Source organism: Nannobrachium achirus, assembly GCF_963921795.1.
Source record: "Nannobrachium achirus genome assembly, chromosome: 4".
NCBI classification, from domain to species: Eukaryota; Metazoa; Chordata; class Actinopteri; order Myctophiformes; family Myctophidae; genus Nannobrachium; species Nannobrachium achirus.
Window position 1 is genome coordinate 18,289,538 of NC_137813.1, and position 20,701 is coordinate 18,310,238.

The following is a 20,701-nucleotide window of genomic DNA, read 5'->3' on the forward strand; positions in this document are numbered from 1 at the left end:
AACACGCACATGTTACGTCGCCTATCACATCTATCGGCACTGTAGCTAAAAGAACACCGGGATAAGGGATATGCTGGATTGTGTTCATTATTCACACACCATAAGATATATCTGTCCATAAACAATCTAACAAATGTGGAAAATTTACTTGAAATAGAATAATGTAATATTAAAAATCTGTGTGTGTGTATGTGTGTGTGTGTGTGTGTGTGTGTGTGTGTGTGTGTGTGTGTGTGTGTGCACACACGCGCGGGGGGGCGATTTTGCTTTATTAAGACTATGTTGAACCAACTCCTTTAATATTTTCTATTATTGTCACTTCAAGGAGGAGGCTCTAAAGTAGGCTACAAGGGTTTCACTGCCTACAATGTTGAGACAGCTTTATTGTAAATTCATGACAATATAAAACAATCTTGAACCTAGCTGTTATCTACTGTCTGCTGCTGCAGACTGAAAAGAACACCAAACTAACTAAAATAGGACTGTTATCTGCTGTCCGTTTACATAGTCTGTCGTGGAGTTGGCACAGCTGCTGTCAGTCTGATCGGGATGAATCGGCCCCGGGATCTGCCCAGTCTGCACGGGCCTTTATAAATGAATGCTCCTGTGGTTTTACACAGTTTGGACAGGGGACAACATGGACTCAAGACTGACCATTTGTGTTGTGATTTTAGCTTTAGTGGTTGATGGTAAGTGTCACAATATTCCAAATGTTATTCAGAAAATGTTAAGGTTCTATTTAACTATAGACTATAAGCAACTTAATGAAGTAATGCAAATAAGGTAACTGTGATGTAACTAATATAATAACCAAATAGGAGGTCTTAGGTTTGTGTTTATCTGTCCATTAATACATTCATTCATAGTAGAATAAAGACATGTTAACCCATATACATTAATGATAATATTGGGACTTATGTCATCCAGCAATAGGCTATGTTGATGAGTATCAAGTGTCACATGCTTTTTGATTTATTTCTGTAACCGGCAAGGTAATTAATGTTGATAAAACACATGCCTGCCATTACATGCATGCAGGTACATGACCTGCATGCATGTAATGGCAGGCATGTGTTTAATCAACATAAATTACCTTGCCTGTTTTTGCTAACATGAGATGTTTCTGTGGCACCACACTAACATTACTCATTTTAACTTCTCAGGTGGCAGAGCACAGTTGGATGGTGAGTTCTGTTGTCATTATGTTTTTCATTCATTCAATGCATGAAAGAGGGAAAGAGGAATTATAAAGAGAAGGTAAATTAGAGGAGTGTAACACTATAAGAGTCTATGGAAGGTTGTAAAGGCGATATGGCCCTGCCAGTTGGTTCTAACCTGCAGTATAGTGTGTTCATATTGTGTGTTGTGTGCTCATCTTGGTTGAGGCTAATCTGACTCCAATGACCTCCCAGCAGAGAGCAAGCAGGACCAGGCCACCCTGTCACTGAGGTGAATGGACAAGGCCTATTTGTTCTAATGCAGCAACAGGGGGTCCTCAGAGTTACTACAGGGGGTCCTCCAAATCTTTGTGTGATAGAAACTTATTTTTCCCCTTTTTTTACTTGAACCCTAATGTCCATATTGGGAGAACTTTAGACAAAAATAGCAGATCTACAAGCTCACAACGCCTCACAATGAGACCTATTTGTTCTAATGCAGCAACAGGGGGTCCTCAGAGTTACTAGAGGGGGTCCTCCAAATCTTTGTGTGATAGAAACTTATTTTCCCTCTTTTTTATATTAACCACTTGAACCCTTACCCTAGTGTCCATATTGGGAGAACTTTAGCCAAAAATAGCAGATCTACAAGCTCACAACGCCTCGCAGCGCTTGTAGATCTGCTATTTTCAGCGAAGAGCTTTGGTAAAGAGCAAACTAAGTACAGAGTGAAAGGTCAGGTTTTATAATTATTGACGTTTCAAGTCTTAAATATCTGAAAACACAAATTGACATGAATCCAAAATACACTGACGGCTGTGCTGTCAAACAATGACACTATATGGAATCTATGAAAAAAGGTTGTGGGGGTCCGTGCTTCATCTCTCTCTCAATTAAGGGGTCCTTGGCCTGAAAACGTTGAAGAACTCTGTTCTAACTAGAGATACTGTTCCTCCGAAACAGTGTGGGCTCGCTCGTGACTATATTCTACAGCGTGCTAACAGTCATGTGAAGCTCAACCAATACTCCAGCTAACACCACTCCCCGATTTTCCACACCTCAATTGCACCTCATTGGCTAAGGGCCCTGCCTTTGTAATGTCTGCGACGGAACTCACGCGACGGAACTCACTCAAATAATGAAGATAACATAGTCTATCCCAGTCCAAATACCAGTTCGATAGAAAACCTCACGTAATGAAATGAAATGCTTTGAAAGTGTAGTCCAGCAGGGCATTTCTGTAAGCAGGTTTGTACCCAGCAGGCCCACTGCCAATTTGCATAACAAAGGAGAATAAGGAGTGAATTATACAGACAGAGGAGTATTCCTTGACAACCATCTTTACAGCGCATTTTAAATATGTGTATAGTATAGCAGGAGTATAATTGCAAGATTAAAGCTTTGTGTTGAACATAATAATCACAGAATGCCACGATTCTGTACGCTAATATAAAAATAACATACAGGTATGTTATTAAAGCATGGTCTGCAGGCTGTGACCGAGCACAACAACCAGAGCAGGGCTCACAGACAGGTGCACAGAAAATGGAACATAAGTGAAAAATCAAACCTCGGTTCGAAGTGAAGCGGTGGACAGATAAAACCTCTATTCTGAATGTATTTGTGGCTTACTACATTTTTTAAACCCTGAAGGCCAAATTATCATGTGAAGCTTGACCAATCCTCAAAGTATCCATTCATCTAACCGGGAGGGACATCGACATTTTGCTTTTTGAAAAAACCTATTCATTCTGGACTGATATTTTACACGTATGGGACAGGAAAAACCTGTTCATTCTGGCCTGGAGTGACCATATATGGACATAAGGTAACATACTTTGTGTTTTTGAAAAACCCTGTTCATTCTGGACTGAGATCACCATATATGGTAATTAAACGGACATTCTGTGGGACAGGAAAAACCTGTTCATTCTGGCCTGGAGTGACCATATATGGACATAAGGTAACATACTTTGTGTTTTTGAAAAACCCTGTTCATTCTGGACTGAGATCACCATATATGGTAATTAAACGGACATTCTGTTTTTGAAAAAGCCTGTTCATTCTGGACTGGATTGACCATATATGGGCGTGATACACACAAAGCCATTCATTGGAAGCGGTTTTCACCGCTTCAAAAATAGATGAAACAGACGAGAACTAAGCAAACAAGACACAAGTAAGAGACATTTTGGAATGGAGTCTTGCATGATTTTTGATGTTTTACACAATCTCTCGTTGCATTTGTGTGCAGTGTGCGGTCTGGCTCCATTCAACGAGTGGATCGTAGGAGGTGCTGAGGCTGTACCAGGAGCATGGCCGTGGCAGGCCAGTCTGCACACTAAAGGCTCCCATCACTGTGGAGGAGCCCTCATTAACGACATGTGGATCCTGACTTCCGTTGTGTGCTTTAGAACGTAAGCTTTGATTCTAGATTGTGTATTGTACTGCTTAGCTCTTGCTCATAATGTTTGTGTATAGCTGTGTATGGTTCCCATGAAAATCTATACTGCACCAATTGTGTAGGCCTACGCTATAAAATCCTCTGGCCATCTTTATTATACAATTGAGCAAAAGCCGCATCGGAAGTTTTCCTACCTTGTGTGCTGCTGTTTACAAAATCATATTCCATTGGCCATATAATAATATGGAACAAAATAATCCTTTAGGGGTCCATTTGGTTCCAGCCCAGCTGAATAAATCCCAGGTAAAAACTAAAAAGATCCATATAAATCCTTCTCTGCCATTATAGTAAGTGAGCAGCTCTCCTCTTGTAGATCTGTCTGTTTTCAGTAATAATGACTGACAACACAATGTCAACATTACAGTTTCGGTTTCATTTTGTGTGAAATGAAAGCTAGACTTTTCTTCTTCTCTCTCTCCCCCACTACTAGCTCTCTCACTCCCCCTACTGCTTGGCAGAATAACTTCCTATGTATTATGTATTTTATTGATTTTGACATTTATAGATATAAAAAATGTAAAAATATATAAAATATCTATGATAGTCTTGTCCAATGAATTAATAACAATTAGTTTAAATCATAATTTACTTTTACTCAATTCATTTGATAGTCTAATACAATATTTATTTCAAAGAATAATATTTGTGTATTAGTTTTTTTAATGGCCCTTAGTATACAAATATATATAGGCCTACTCTATATACTTTTGATTTTTTTTTTACCCTGTAAGGCCCGAATTAATTTCTACTTGCCAAAACAAAAAACATAAAAAAAACATTGTAAGGTTTTATAGACATAAAATATAAATCATAACTCATGCTCTAATTTACATGTATCTACATGTATGTACATCCCAAAGAAAACATTACAGCCACGTAACGTTAGTCCTTTAGTTTCTAGATACATAGATGGATACAAAGATAAAGATTGGAAACTCGGAATCTCCATATCAGTTGCATCACTAACAATAATTAATAACTAACAATAGTCATAATAATAATAATATCTGGAATTTACACAATACTTTTACAGTTCACTACAGTAAGGCACAGAACAGTACCATAAAGTACAGTACACTACCATACAGTACAGTACAGAAGAAACAGTACACTACAGTACAGTAAGGTACAGCACAATACAGTAAGGTACAGTACACTACAGCACAGTAAGGTACAGTACAGAACAGTACACTAGATACAGTACACTACAATACAGTAAGGTACAGTACAATACAGCACAGCAAGGTACATTACACTACAGCACAGTAAGGTACAGTACAGTACAGTACAGAAGATACAGTACAGTACAGAAGATACAGTACAGTAAGGTACAGTACAATACAGTGCAGTAAGGTACAGCACAGTAAGGTACAGTACATTACAGTGCAGTAAGGTACAGCACAGTACAGCACAGTACAATACAATAAGGTACAGTACAGTACAGTACAGTACAGTAAGGTACAGTACAGCACAGTAAGGTACAGTACAGTACACTACAGTAAAGAAGCGGGCGTGGACTCTAGATGTGAGCGGCCCGAAGGGCCGCGAACCTCTAGTAGTAGACACAGTTGTTATTTTCACACCCAGCACCTACAGTACAGTACGTTGTAGCACTGCGTTGTAGCACTGCCTTAGACCAGCTGTGACCTGGTCTAGTGAAGTTCCCCAGTGCACTATTTCCCTGCTATTTAAAGAGCACATTTGATAGTAGACAGGTCAATCGACACTGCTAGCCATCAAAATCCGTCCAAAATAGTCCAGTAGCCTACAGCCACCGATCGTTTCCATTTTGATGATTCAGTGAATGGAGAGGTCATTTAACTAAAATTGGAGTTGTGGCCTACATGCCACCACCAAGGCGCAAACTTATATCATCACTGTCGGGGAGAAACCTCGTATCTCCAAGTTTAAAATGTGTACGTCTTTTGGTAAAGCAAAGCCTTGCTTCATCATACCAGACTGTTGCACAAAACTAGTGAAAACAGCCGATCTACAAGCACACAACGCCTCGCTGTGCTTGAAGATCTGCTGTTTTCACTAGTTTAGTACATTTTATAGATGATAAATACAAAACGGTTTTGGACATACAAGGTTTCCACCCGACAACGGCAATATGTTATAAATATAAGGTGCTGGGAGTAAAAATGATAATGTAGGGGTGCCTCGGATTAAAAAAATATGCCTGAGTGCCCTGAGACAAAAAAGTTTGGGGACTCCTGATCTACTTTACTCTTTCAGGTAGTAATACATGTGTGGCTTAGGGTACCTCTATACTGTAGGTTCCACCTACAGTAATATCACTGACATCTCTCTCTCTCTCTCTCTCTCTCTCTCCAGTGCCAGCCCCAGTGACATCACAGTGTACCTTGGACGACAGGCCCAGCAGGGAAGCAGTCTCATGGAGGTGTCCAGATCCGTGGCAGAGATCATCAACCACCCCGACTATAACACTGACACCCACGACAACGACATTGCTCTGTTAAAACTCTCCGCCCCGGTTAAGTTTACCGATTACATCCGACCAGTCTGTCTGGCAGCAGCCGGCAGCGACTTCACTGCCGGCAGCGCCGCCTGGGTCACCGGCTGGGGCAGGATCAACACCGGAGGTGAGACATCTTCAGTGGGTTCATTGATGGGATTATGGAATATAGTAGATGAAACACAAGTTAACATTCCTGATAATATTTGCAAACGTTCAATTGTACAACAAACAATCTTTCTTGCCCTAGGCTAGATTCAATTGTGCCCCTATACTGGTAGTAATCTGGGATGATATGTCCTAGTAATTATTTCTGAGATATTGTCATTGTCATCAGTATCCAGATGTTCACTAGGGTAGGCTACAGCCGAGATACAGTTATGCAGATGGTAAATGTATTATATTTATAATTATATATTATACATTCAGCTATACTGTGACTTGTCTCTTTAAAGTTTAATCTCCACTGAAGCAACCTTTAAGGGATCCTGGTCAAAGAACAACTAACAATATCTTACAAGAGTGTATCAATGTTATATGGATATTACACACATGCTTTGAACCCAGGACATGTGGACTTGTTAAGCTATACAGAAACGTTCTACTCTTCTCTTCCAGCTCCTCTACCTTCCACACAGAGGCTGCAGGAGGTGAAGCTGCCTGTCGTGTCCAATAAAGAATGTAACGACAACTACGTACACCAAATCACTGACAACATGATGTGTGCTGGTGATGGAACGAAGGGCACCTGCTTTGTAAGTCGGCTACATCTAATGTGATTCGTTCACCCTTTAGACATAATATGTTTTTGTGCATTATTGATTGATCCAGTAAACACTTATGTAGAGTTGACCAGTGTACATGAGAGAGTGATTTGTTCACTCAAATAGTATTGTACAGCTGTATGTACATTTACAGTTTGGCTGTAACTGAAGTGTTCATTTTATTGATGGTATGAACTTAAAACACTTTATTTGTAAATGTTTTGATTTTGTTGTAAATGCATCAATACATTAATGCAGAGGATGCTGTTGTTCAATGTGGTGTGTTAACATAAATGTGAAGATGCACCTACGCTTCCTGTAGGATTGCAGATATACAGTACAGACTAATCTTTGACTAAGTCAACATTTTAATAATTTATCAGGAACTAATATTCTGCCTTATCATTTCAAACAAGAGAAGGCGAAACACTGTCTCAAACTTTGTAAAAAGCTAAAATACTCCTCTAACTGCACTCATCAGTCAGTCACAGCAAATACGTGGAAATGAAGCATATTGGAATGTATAGTGACAGCAAACATCCTCTTCTGTCTCTGTTGCACAGGGAGATTCAGGAGGCCCATTGGTGAACAAACAGGGTAAACGTTGGGTCCAGGCTGGAGTTGTGAGCTGGGGTGATCCTGCTTGCACCGTACCTATCAAACCTGGGGTGTATGCCAGAGTGTCCCAGTACCAGAGCTGGATCTTAAAACACATCACCAGCAACCGGCCAGGATTTGTAATTACTCTGTAACTGTTAAGAATCAGGAAACATAAGGGGCTGTTGTGATTTGAATCTATGACATTATGAATCTTTCACTTGGATGGAGGGGAAGTGGATTTTAGCATTAACATTTGATTTTGTATAATTGATTACTGGTGCAACAAACAGAACTGCATGTTTCAGAAGTACATGTATAAAGATAACTAATAAATGAAATATACACCACTGTACTTATTTAGTTGTATATTTCTAAATAACGGGGCAATTTATAACTCTTTTCATGGGTTTCCTTCAATGGTACCAACAGTTAACCCTTTTAGTGCCTATCCCGAACATGTTCGGGATATTCTGGATCAAAAACAATTTTTTATTTGCTATTTTACTTACCCCGAGCTGCTTGGAGCAACGTGGGTGGTCCCGGCTCGCCCAGCGCTCACCAACGAGAGACGCTAGATGCTCCGACGATTTATTCCATTGAAAATGGTTTAAAATAAAGTTTAGACCCCCCCCCCCCAATGTTCACCAAATGTTCATTGTAGGCGGCGCGACGTATTCCAGGGTGCCTATCCCGAACATGTCCGGGATATTTAATAAAATGAATTATTTTATCGGAGGCCTCAACGAAGCCCCGGTCTAGACGTCCATCCTTGGCCGGGACTTAGACTCGGCCATCCACGGGCCGTATTCGCGCTAACGGACGAATCGCGCCGCCCACTCCAATAATAAATCACATCTTTAGACAGGATTTTCTCCGGATTGTGTCCCCAGACCCAAAGAGAAAGTTTTTTGCGGCTGAAATAGCTTTAGATCGGGCTTCTAAATGGGTTAGCATTTTGGCTACGTGTCAGCTAGCTTCCTCCTCTAGACACCCATAGGATTGACCGGAGTGAAAACACAAGCCAGTTGGGAGAGGGTCGACGAAAGCTATAAAGAAGGTCTATGGATAAATTTCTGGCACTCTAGCACCCCTTGTGGCCGGATGGCACTGTATGAGTTAAAACCAATATAAGTATAATATAAACCAATATAAAGTAGCTTTAGTACAAAATATAACCATAGGCGATATCACTCGGTCAAGAAGGGGGCACGATTTTGTCCAGGGGGGGGGGGGGGGGGTAGATACAGTCATTATTATGGTATTTTTGGTCGATTTTCAGAGGAAAAAAACATACTTGTGAACTCCTGCAGGGCAGAGCAGAGATCAAAGGGAGAGAGCTCCATTCATGGTGGTCACTTTATTAACGCCTTGTTATAGCGGTAAGTACCCAGCAAGCTTCCCCTGCTTAAAGGGGAAGACCACCCATTTTCAATATTGAAATATGTCATTAATATACCTTAGAGGAGTTGTGTGGAAATAGAAAAAAGTTCCCCCCCCCTTCTGTGTTGCCTAGAACTGGAGGATTGATTTTGGGGTTTGTAATGTAATTTACAATGTGTGATGTCATCAAGTTGTAATTTACAATACAAACCCCAAAATCAATCCTCCAGTTCTAGGCAACACAGAAGGGGGGGAACTTTTTTTCTATTTCCACACAACTCCTCTAAGGTATATTAATGACACAGTTCATTATTGAAAATGGGTGGTCTTCCCCTTTAACCTAATAGCTTAACCTAATAGTTATGCTAGTTGCATCATCTCTGGGGCTGTCGCTGCAGCGCATCTGCGTATAGGTGGTGCACTTCTTGCCTTTCCTCACTTTGCCCTAGGTTGGCTCCCATAGAGTCGGTTTGCTTGCCTCTAGTTCTGGGTTAACTCTGCAATAAGCATGAATATCAAGCAAGAAAAAGAGACAGAATCTACAATGTGGGAAGCTAGTAGGATTTGGTATCAATTTAATAGCACTTTGGTGGTTTTACAAAGAAAACAATCCTCCATTGTAGAATTACAAAGTAGGATTACAATGAATAGTCCTGACTTTTGACAAACCATAACTATGAGATGACCACACTACTGTAGATTTAAAGATAGCAGGTGCATTTGTGAGACACTCCAAATAGCTCAGTCATGTCCTAATATGCATAATGAATATAAAATGGTTTGGCAACAAGACTCAATTCATATTTAATTCCATGATAAATAATATTATATTAAATCTTACATCTTAATAATATTGCATCCTGACATCCGGCAGTGAAAATAAATCATATACACTAAGTGCATGCAAAAGAAACATTGAAGTGACAAAGATGTACAGTAGACATTATTAGATGACATTCAGTGTGCTTTAAGAAACATTGAATTATGCCTGATTGGTTTCTAATGTTGTACAACAATGCTGCTCTGAAATATTCCTTTAATAAGCAGAACACTTCAGTGAAGTCTACAGTTGTTTCATGGTAATACAATTACCGGTACTGTACGTGAGCCAAGTAATGAAAACATACTTGCCGTTAAAAGTTCACTTCTAAACATACTGCATTGAGCATCTTCTACGTTTTATGAATATGAATCAGTAGATAATCACACGTTACAATGCTACATTAGTTTGCAGTAAAAACTATTTTTGGTCAAAGCATGTTGCTTGTAGTAAACTGTATGTGTTTAACTCCAATTTTTGAGTGCATCATTGCTGATGTATCTCACCAATGATTGTCACTTTAGTGATGTAGTAGTAGTACTGTATTTATTAATTAAGAGATGATGATGATAAATTAGTTAATTGGGTTTGAATGTTTGCACACCTATTTCATAGGGTCACTAGTGTACTGTAGGATGTGTACAGTATAGTGAATGGTAGTGGTTACATTTGTTAAATCTGTAGATGTGACGTTTTGTTCTTTTCGATGTGTGACACTGTTGTACAATGCTGTATAAATTAGGTTATATTAACCCTGGTCACCACTTGACATTGACATTGATAGTCAGGTGACAAGATAAGAAATGTTGACGGACATATTATGCAGACATATTTAATGAGAACAAAATAATGGTCAGCTGGCTATTTTTAGATTTCAATTCAAAGTTGCTGTCAGGTTCTCATGTTATGTATATATGGAGATTTGCAGCTAATTGCTAGTAATTGTTGGCAACTGGAGCAGACGTGGATCAATTTCCAGTACAATGTTTGGCGTTTCCTTATAAATGATACCGACAGTCCAAACCAATAGAACACTAAAGTGCATATTTTGTTTAGCTCCTCAGTGCCAAGGGCTATGGTGGTCAGGGTCTGATTTTTAAATAATAAATAGAGGGACCAATTCGACCCTAGGCTACAGTATGCTTATTTGTATGACAACTAGCATAAAATATGATCTACAAATTCATGTATCACATTACATATGAGCTAGCTTGTTGCAGAGACAGAGGTAAGAATGTTCCCAGGGCAGAGGCATGGTTGGCTTCAGTTGGCTTTGGACATATTCTAGTTAGGTGATCGTTTTCTATTTGAAATGATTTCTGAACTGAGACAAAACCTTAAGGTTAAGTCGACTCACTGCACCGCTGAAAACATGGGTGACATTACTGGTGTTTTATGTTACAAAGAGGAATATCAATATAATATGCATCATGGGTCACATCAGGACCAAACTCACACTTCACACAACCACCAGGAGACAGAGAGGAGAAGAAAGACGTGTGTGTGTGTGTGTGTGTGTGTGTGTGTGTGTGTGTGTGTGTGTGTGTGTGTGTGTGTGTGTGTGTGTGTGTGTGCGTGTGCGTGTGTCATGGTCAGTCTGTCCGTGTGTGTGCGAAAAACCCCTGGCTACACCAAGGAGGGAGTATTTGTGCGAGAGACCAGAGAGTCTGAGTACAAAGCGGACAAGCGTGTGTACAAAATATCATAGTGTATCCGGGGCTTGCGCTATCCGTGAGCCTGGTGTAGCCGTTATCATTGATATAAATTGGATCTTTCCAAACGTGCTGTGCGCACACAACAAATTCTACGCACAGACACACGTGAAAAGCTTTGGTGTAGTCGCCATCATGGTCAGTATCATAGTATCATGTATGTTAGTATCATGGTCAGTATCATGTTAGTATCATGGTCAGTATCATGTTAGTATCATGTCAGTATCATGTCAGTATCATGTCAGTATCATGGTCAGTATCATGGTCAGTATCATGTCAGTATCATGTCAGTATCATGGTCAGTATCATGGTCAGTATCATGTCAGTATCATGTCAGTATCATGTTAGTATCATGGTCAGTATCATGTCAGTATCATGTCAGTATCATGGTCAGTATCATGTCAGTATCATGGTCAGTATCATGGCAGTATTGTGTGTGTGTGTGAGAGAGAGAGAGAGAGAGAGAGAGAGAGACAGACAGAGAGAGACAGAGAGAGACAGAGAGAGAGTCCACTCTAGTCGTCAGGGCATCCATTGAGCACCTCCTGGGGAGGAGAGGGAGAGCGAGCCTCCTCCTCCTCCCTGATGCTGACCCTCCGGCTGGTGCTCCCACTCGGCATGGATCTCCTCATGGAACCTCCTCCTCCCATGCTCCGGTGAGCGCCGCTGAACGCCACCTCCCCACCACCACCAACACCACGCCTGGGGGGAGGTGGCATGGGAGGTGGGGGGAGGAGAACAGGGGGAGGGAGGAGGGTAAAGGAGGAGGGGTTGAGAAAGTCAAGGGAGACTTTGGCAAGCAGTTTGCAGGTTTGGCAAGCAGGGTTCAAAATGGTGATTTTAAGCTTTGGGAGCCCCAGAAAGAGGAATGTTTGAACAGAGTGAAAGCCTGAAGTATATAATAGTAGCCAAGTTGTGAAACCCAGCAAAGGTTGAGGATCAGTGATATCTGAGCACAGATGGAAGACAGAGGCAGCCACAGATAGGAAACAGAAGGGAGTTCAAAATCAAAACGTGATCTAATGGCTGTCAAACACTTGTAGCCCTGCATTTGGTGGTATTTATGTTCAGTACAACACGCTGATGAGCTTGACTGTTGCGTTGGCAACGCATCACGTTGATCAGCATGTTCAGGTTTGTACCCAGCAACAAACAGGTTATTGCGGGGGTGAAATAAGCTCTTTCACAACAACATAAACCATGGCCTAACAACAACCATTTTGCGATGATATGTCAGCCATGTCCATAATTTGGGCACAATTTAATCGCCTGCCATAGACAGACTTCTTGAACTCTATATAGTGGATGATGCCATTAAGAACAAATAGAGTTCTCTGGGTATGTAATTTCACTTGTACATGCTTGATTTGGGTCAGGCGTTTTCAATATTGAAACACACATTAAGTAGGCAGTTTGGGGATTTGGCTATTTTCACTACTTCTTAAACATTTGTTTTCTAATTTATGTAATTTCTTAACATTTTCTTTTATTTATTAATGAAATTACGTAGAAAAATATATATTTTTTTAATTCATGAAAGTTTTCGCTATTTTGAGAATGTTTTTTGAAAATGTGTTGAAATGATAATAATTAAAAACAAAATGTAGGAACCCATAAACTGACCCATAAAAATGGGTCTGCGACCCATAAGAATGGGTCTCAACCCAGTGTTTGGGAACCAGTGCTATATGGGACAAATAAATGTACATTTTCTAGGGTTAGAATGTTATCGTTCATTCATAACATGTGTTGTTGCAGTGCAGTACCTGAGCTTGCTGCGCAGAGACGCCACCTCCCTGTTGAGGGTGTCGTTGGTCTCAGCAGCCTCCTCCAGCTCCCTCTGCATCTTCCTCTTGGAGGCGGCCACGCGCTGCGCCTCCTCCTCCACCTCCTCCAGCTGACGCTTCAGCTGCTTCACCCGAACGTTGGCCTTCTCCGCCTGCACGGGACGGGACAGGAGGAGGGCACAGACAAACCACGCTGGTTGCGGTAAAAACAAAGGCTTTGGGGGTAAATGGTAAATGGTGCATTTATATAGCGCTTTTATCCAAAGCGCTTTACATAGATTGTGCATTACATTCACCCATTCACGCACACATTCATACACCGGTGGCGGAGGAAACCATGCAAGGCACCGACCTACTCACCGGGAGCATTTAGGGGTTCAGAGTCTTGCTCAAGGACTCTTCGAAATTAACTCAGGGGGAGCCCGGATTCGAACTGGGAACCCTTCGGGAACCCTTCGTGCTCTAATAACGGTTTCTCTACCGCTGAGCTATGCTGCCCCATAGGGCAGCTGCAACTATCGATTATCTTCTACTACTGTCTGGCCTTGACAGCCCATACATCCAAACAGAAAAGTCTGATTGCATTAAACGGCGTTAAACAACATTAAAGTCACTTTGCCACTTGATTTGCCATTCACATTATGCATGCCCTCTATATCAACGAATCAACACAAATATTATTGTTATTATTATTGTTTTAAAATATTTGAGTACCGTGAATTGATACAAAAGTGTTTCACAAAAATAGATTCAGCTTCAGCTTTTTCAGTATTTCATATAATTTCTTATAATCGATTATCAATTAGTCAGATTAATTTCTACAGTATCTAACTCTCTTCCTCAGAGGAAAGCAGAGGAAGTTTAGGTGTGTGTGTGTGTGTGTGTGTGTGTGTGTGTGTGTGTGTGTGTGTGTGTGTGTGTGTGTGTGTGTGTGTGTGTGTGCGCGCGCGCGCGCGCGCGTGCGTGTGTATGTGTGCGTATGTGTACCTGGTCCTTGTATTGCTGATTCATCTTTCTCTCCTCCTCCATCTGATTGGTCAGATCCTTGACTTTCTTGTCTCTCTGACGCAGAGCCTTGGCGCTGACCTGACGCTCTCTGCATGCAACACACAACACTTCATAGTTAACTCTTATACTGCTTTGAACGTTCCTGTTCGCCCCAATTCTTGAGGTCGAGTAGGGCCAATACGGGCGTTCGTTCGTTTGATGTTTATTATGGATTATGATAAAAGACGTCCTTGCGCAACTTTTGAATGCATAATTGGTCGTCGGTGTCGTTTTGAGGACAGCCGGAAACCTTTCATAAAAAAAAAAAGTAAACAGACTGTCCTGGCTCCGCCTGCCCAGAGCGACTCTGCACCAGCCTAGCTGCCAGGGGCGTCAATTGGGTATGGCAGGGGTATGCAGCTGCCATACCTTGACAGGGGGAAATAATAAAAAAAATACTTTTCATCGTGCCTGTTGCTAAGGTATGGCAACATGACTGGTGTCTTCACCAGACACCAGTCATGTTGCCATACCTTAGCTTGTTCTGAACTGACGCCACTGCTAGCTGCTAGCAGCGTTGAGGGACTATATTGTTTTATGCATCGGGCTGTTAGTAGAGAAAGAGAGAGAGAAACGTTGGTAAAAGCGATCATTTTGTCGGAAATCAGTTGTTTTATAGTATTAGTAGTATAGTAATTGTAGTAGGTAGTAGTATTTAGCAGTACTAGAATATTGAGATGTATTAGGCCAACTCAGCCTCAACTTGCTGGTATCATTCCGCCGAAGTGCGACCCTCCCCCCCTGGCCGGAGCAGCAGCCAGCAGCAGAGCAGATCCACGGATAGAAACAAACTTTGTTAGAATTAGGATTACAAACCTACCCGCGTTGGTGACTCAGGACCAGGCAGCGCCCACGAATGGTGGTGGTGGTCGTGATGATGATCATGATGATGATGATGATGAAGAAGAGAAAAAGATCTCTGTAGCCGTTGGTATTGAAGATAAAAAGATTGAAGATGGTGCCAGTCGCGAAGAACCGGGGTCCAGAAGTGGATCAAGAGCCTCGTGATATTGTGGAAACCGATCCCGACGGAGCTCGACCCCCGTGTAGGATGGATCCCCCCGCCCGGGGGCTCACATCGCCGCAGCAGCAGAGACCCATGTACCGCCGCCACCGCCGCGAAGAGACAGACGAACTGGGCGATTTGGCCAATGAAGAATGGCTTCCGCGTAGAGACCCCTCGGAGAACAGAGGCCACGATTCTACTGTCCAAAGTAAGACTTCCAATCCAGTGCATGTATGTATTGTATAGTTGTATACTGTATATAGTTGTATACTGTGTGATAACAGAGCATCCGTGTGGAACTGGAAGCCTGGGATGGGGGGATGGTCAGTGATCAGTGAGATAGGGTAACGGTTTTCCATTGCGACGTGTTGCCACTCCGACATTGGGATCCGGTCTAGAGCCCGCCTACTGCATCCGGCTATTTACACGTACACATACATGCAAGAAATGTTTCCGTATCCGGACCGGATCAGTAACTTGATCCAAGCAGTTAGGATCCACGTGCTTGGTTTGTTTTTGTCGCTACTCAGGACACACGTGGAGTTCCTATCACGCGCGTGCACGTACCGCGTGTAGTGTACGTGCACTGCACAGCCTACTAGGATTATTTGATGGGAATTTAGGATTTATTGGCTTAGTTTGTGTGTGCGTGCGTACGATGTGTGTGAGAGAGAGGGAGAGGTTTCTTTTTATCGTCATCATCATCATCATCATCAGTAGCTGATGATGTAGCTTTTCAGTTCAATTCAAAGGAGCTTTATTGGCATGAGAAAACATACGTTTACATTGCCAAAGCAAGTGTTACAAATAAAAACTGTTGAAAATGGGGAACATATATACAGTTGGAGGGAGTACAGCTTTGTGTAAACAGAGCTATGTTGCATTGTGACATTTTATATAGGTATACAGGGTATAAAGGGAATTTCACTGTGACAGTAAATGCATGGTAACTATTTACTATAACTGCATTTTATGTTATATATGAACTTATTGTAAGTCATTTGCTAAATGTCAAAATTGTAAATTGATTTGTTTAGATATAAACTATTTGATATTTTCCTGGCTATGATTTTAGATGATGAGTCGACGATGATGATGAGCCTACTTCTTCATTTCCACATCGTGGAAAAACAAACTTTTTTCTGTAAATCAGACTTAGCACCATGCACATGCTCACATAGACATCAAAGGGGGCTTGAGCCCCTGCCCTTTTATCCATCTGTAAAAAGTGCCCTCTCCAGACCATGAATGCTGTTTTTACATAATTACTATATATATATATATATATATATATATATATATATATATATATATATATATTTGTGTGGTAAGCAGGAAGTGCATAGAATGTTAGAGAGGCAGGGGTTGACATTTCTAAAACGGCCTTTTGATGAAAATAGTAGGCCCCCAACCTCCACGCATTCTGCTGTGACGCGTTGTGAGCTTGAAGGTGTACTATTTTTCATGTATTTTATAGTATATATGTATTTGTATAATTTACAGATCGACCATGGGCTCGTGTACGAGTTCAGCAGACCCGGTGGAGCCCTTCCGGAGGAGCCTGGCTGGAGTGAAACAGAATGGAGCCCCAGGCCCTGTGCAGGCTGAATGACACACACGCACGCACGCACGCACGCACGCACGCACACACACATATACACTCTGTACTGTAGACATGTAGTGTCACAGTAGTGTCACAGTGAGATAAAGAGAACCCTGAAAGCTGAAGCAGGATTCAGGCTGAAGCTCATGTCACTGTGTCAATGTTCTGCACTGCTCTTACTACTGCTCTTACTTCTCTTACACACTAAAAGTGTGTAAAAAGACACTTTTTCTTGTTTTTATTTTTTTGAATTTGTTTGTAAACAACCACTGATCATAGGTGTGATGTTACTGAAGCCAGCAATAAAAGGCTAAAGAGAGATTTCTGCCTGAAAATGTATTCTTCACAAAAATGCATTTTTCTCAGCTTTATGTTCTCAAAGAGCTGTTTTTAGGCCACATTCTGCAGCTTCTAGCTAATGAACAGAACAAGATAAAAACTCGAAATCTTTTTCTGTTGCAAAGTAGACATTCTATTCTTCGTTGCCATATAATTGTTGTCTTTATAGTCGAAACCAAATTTCTCCAGTAGGCCTTCAAAGATGAGCGACAATTCTCAATTTAGCTGGCAGTGGATTGAGCTTTTTGTTCAATTCTGTGGCAGTAAAAGAGTTAACACACTGTTCATCTGTTCACACCGAAACGCTACCACACAATCTGTTCACAATGGAATTCTACCATGACGGCTGATCCCAGCACAGTGTCAAGTCTACATTAAAGGGGCATTTCACCCCTGGAAGACCCATAAAAATTGGACCTTCACTGTTTCGGAAACAGTGATCTACATCAATGGTTGTGATTTCTGGCCATGTTGCTTCCATTTCAACTTCACGCACGCACAACACACCTGCTCTCTATGTCCAGCTGCTCCTCTGCCTCACGGAGTTTGCTCTCCAGGACGCTGATGGAGGACTTGAGGCGGGAGCGGCCCTGGCCCTCGGTCTCCTGCAGCTTGCCTCTCAGCTCTCTGTTCTGGCGCTCCAGCTGCTGCCTGGAGCCCTCCCTGCCCTGAGAGGAGCAGCGCTCCGTCACCAGCTCCCCTCCCATCTGCTCCAGCTGGGGACGACAACACACACACCGCAACCTCACCACATATACACTGGAAAACATTGTGTTCCTTAATGGACTTGGTTCCAATTGTACACTCTCAGAATGACAGATTCTCTGGTCCCTGGTCTGATCGTTCATAAGCTCGCTTGAGACTATTTCACAGCCTACTGCCAGAGGCCTTGTTCGTGGCTGTGGAGCCACCTGTCACGTGGCAGCACGAAGATGGCTGGATAAGCCGATACAATAAAGAAAAGAGAAAACCAACTCTTGCCACTGTGTGCGACCCATTGCCTATATACTGTAAAAGCATGTGAAATGGGCCGTTTCCATCCCAGGTCACTTCTGACCTCTACTGTTTGGTCTTTGGATGGTATACAGTAGGTGCAGTAGATAGACCATGTGTCGCCTCCGATATATGTGACCTCACCTCCGCTCCTTTTCATCTGAAAGCAATCCGTTTCCACCGGTCCAGAGGACCGTTTTAACGTAACGCATGCGGGAGGATCATCCCAGAGTGTATATAAGAGAGTTACGTCACTTACGTCGACTCCCATAGTAAGCGTGGAAAGCCTATTTACTCTATGGTGGGAAGCTTACGCATGCGCACTTGCGCACGCATGGAGCCTGTTCTCATTCCTAGCTAGCCTCTGCTGCTCTTCAGCCCGTCCGCCCCCACTATAGCCGAGGTATTTTCAATCACTGGTAAGTAGACGAAATCACGTCTTTTTCACCCTTTTAACGCATTCACGCATTCACACATTCACGAGAGGCCCGTGAATGCGTTAAAAGGGTGAAAAAGACGTGATTTCGTCTACTTACCAGTGATTGAAAATACGTACCTCGGCTATAGTGGGGGCGGACGGGCAGGAGAGCAGCAGAGCCTCGATAAGAATGAGAACAGGCTCCATGCGACGCCACTTCCGGTCTGCGGCGAGTTCAAAGCGTGACGTAACTCTCTTATATACACTCTGGATCATCCTATCCCTCCTGGCCTGGAAACCTGACGAATCTGCCATTGCCCTCGGCAGAGTTGGTCTGGCAACGTTCAGATTGCATTTCAATCCCTCAGAAGCAGTGGTGTAAAATAACTATTTAGGTACAATACTTACTTAAGTACAATACTGAAGTACAATTTTGAGGTATTTGTACTTTTCCAATACCTTTACTTCTACTCTCCACTAGAGCTCGGATGCAAATATTGTACTTTTACTCCACTATTTATTTGAAACCTTTAGTTAATAGTTACTTTGCAGATAGTGCAACCAGTGGGAAGTGCTCCACTATATCACCCCTACAGTAATCTCTCAAGAAGACTTTGCGCCTACAGTACCTGCTGCTGGCTCTTCCTCAGCCTGTCGTTGAGGCTCTCCACCATGACCTGCTCCTCCTCCAGCTCCTCCTCCACCTGGCTCAGCTTCACCTCCAGACGACGCTTCTCGTCACACAGCAGAGAACTGGAGGAGAACGTGTTTAGTTTGATTTCGTTTCTTTCATTTCGTAGACCATATCGGTCCCAACGGAGCTGAGCTAAGAATGGTCTTGCTCACAGACAGTTCATAGATGCTGAATGCATATATAGGCTATATTTTGTTATTTTTTAATTGTAAAGTAGGTTTGAAGTTGGCTGATGACAACTTAGAGCTGACTATCAATGACATTCCGTCACGTCACTCACTTCCCAGAGGAGGCAATGGACAGTTCTTCAGACAGCTCATCTCTCTCTGTTTCTGCCTGCTTACGAGCCCTGTCTGCTGCTAGCAACTCCTAGAGAGAGAGAGAGAGAGAGAGAGAGAGAGAGAGAGAGAGAGAGAGAGAGAGAGAGAGAGAGAGAGAGAGAGAGAGAGAGAGAGAGAGAGGGGCTATCAATATACAGTACTTTGCATTTCTGGGCCTGCTGTTCTAAATCAGAAATTAGCCTACAAAAACAAATATGTTGCTACAAACTGTACATGTACTGTAAGCCCCTCCCATACACTAAAATGTGTTCCCGGCCTGAATGGGTTAGGGGCTACACCATGCATATTACAATATATAGGCTAATATGGTATACAGGTCCATAATACATTTTTATACAGGTTTGAACCTAAACAACCAGATATTGAATCTTCAGAAAGACAGACAACGCGCCATGATGCGACCCATTGTGAGCTTGTAGATCTGCTATTTTCAAAAGTCTCAATTTAGACAGGACTTTTTCATTCTTCATAACTAGTACCTTCACTTTTGCTGCTAAAGTACATTGTGATTACCAGACTTGTACATGTAACAGAGTATTTCTGCATTGCAGTATTGATTCTTCCACTCAGGTAAAACATGTGAGTACTTTCCCCACCCCTGAACAATACACGGACAGACTGGTTGTACCCATAGAGTATATATAAAATAGAGAGCGGACGAGCCCCGCCCCCACTATCATTTCAATGCAAGTGCTCAGTGGCGTTTTGAAGCAACGGCTACGTGCTAGCATGTAGCTAAATCCAGGTGCATTCTGGGGGAATTGGAACCACCGTGGTTCCAAAATGACGTCACGCTGCTCTCCTCTCCTGTCTGGAGTGGAGGGGGCGGGGCCAAAATGCGCGTTTAGGCTGCAGTTCCAACTTTGGCCACCATCGGGGTTGCTTCAAATCTAGCCCTGGGTTCTGGGGGCTTGGTTGTACCTCATGCAGCTGGATGAGGTCTGCCTCCATGGTCTTGGACCTCCTCTCTGACTCCCTGGCTGAGGACAGCGCCTCCTTGTGGACAGCACGGGACTCCTCCAACTCCCTCTGGGCATCCTTCACCTGGCCCTGAGGAACACAGAGGAGGTCATGTGTGTAGTGTCGCTGTCGGCTTG

The 20,701-nt window shown here is 42.4% G+C and overlaps 2 protein-coding genes across 2 annotated transcripts in view; one reads left to right on the forward strand and one right to left on the reverse strand.

Annotated features, from left to right (window-relative positions):
* Positions 1-560: 560 nt before the first annotated feature.
* LOC308284279 (chymotrypsinogen A-like) lies at positions 561-7,695 on the forward strand. The gene is made up of 6 exons (XM_080724857.1): positions 561-689; positions 1,164-1,184; positions 3,412-3,574; positions 5,959-6,227; positions 6,719-6,855; positions 7,428-7,695. Exons 1-6 carry the CDS (start codon positions 599-601, stop codon positions 7,614-7,616), a joined length of 870 nt encoding a protein of 289 aa, XP_080580983.1. The 5' UTR covers positions 561-598; the 3' UTR covers positions 7,617-7,695.
* Positions 7,696-11,891: 4,196 nt separating this feature from the next.
* LOC308282716 (uncharacterized protein) overlaps positions 11,892-20,701 on the reverse strand; it is a gene marked incomplete at both ends in the record, with an annotated part of 47,961 nt that continues 39,151 nt past the window's right edge. The window contains 7 exons of the mRNA XM_080723106.1: positions 11,892-12,078; positions 13,143-13,315; positions 14,151-14,259; positions 17,666-17,874; positions 19,199-19,322; positions 19,544-19,632; positions 20,526-20,654. Of these exons, the coding sequence (XP_080579232.1) occupies positions 11,892-12,078; positions 13,143-13,315; positions 14,151-14,259; positions 17,666-17,874; positions 19,199-19,322; positions 19,544-19,632; positions 20,526-20,654 (1,020 nt within the window). The remainder of the gene's footprint in view (positions 12,079-13,142; positions 13,316-14,150; positions 14,260-17,665; positions 17,875-19,198; positions 19,323-19,543; positions 19,633-20,525; positions 20,655-20,701) is intronic.

Excerpts from the sequence above, each read along its gene's own strand:
- LOC308284279 (XM_080724857.1), top strand. The coding sequence starts at position 599 with ATGCTCCTGTGGTTTTACACAGTTTGGACAGGGGACAACATGGACTCA. Across the intron at positions 690-1,163 it reads TTTAGCTTTAGTGGTTGATG|GTGGCAGAGCACAGTTGGAT; the intron begins GTAAGTGTCACA and ends TTAACTTCTCAG. Across the intron at positions 6,856-7,427 it reads GAACGAAGGGCACCTGCTTT|GGAGATTCAGGAGGCCCATT; the intron begins GTAAGTCGGCTA and ends TCTGTTGCACAG.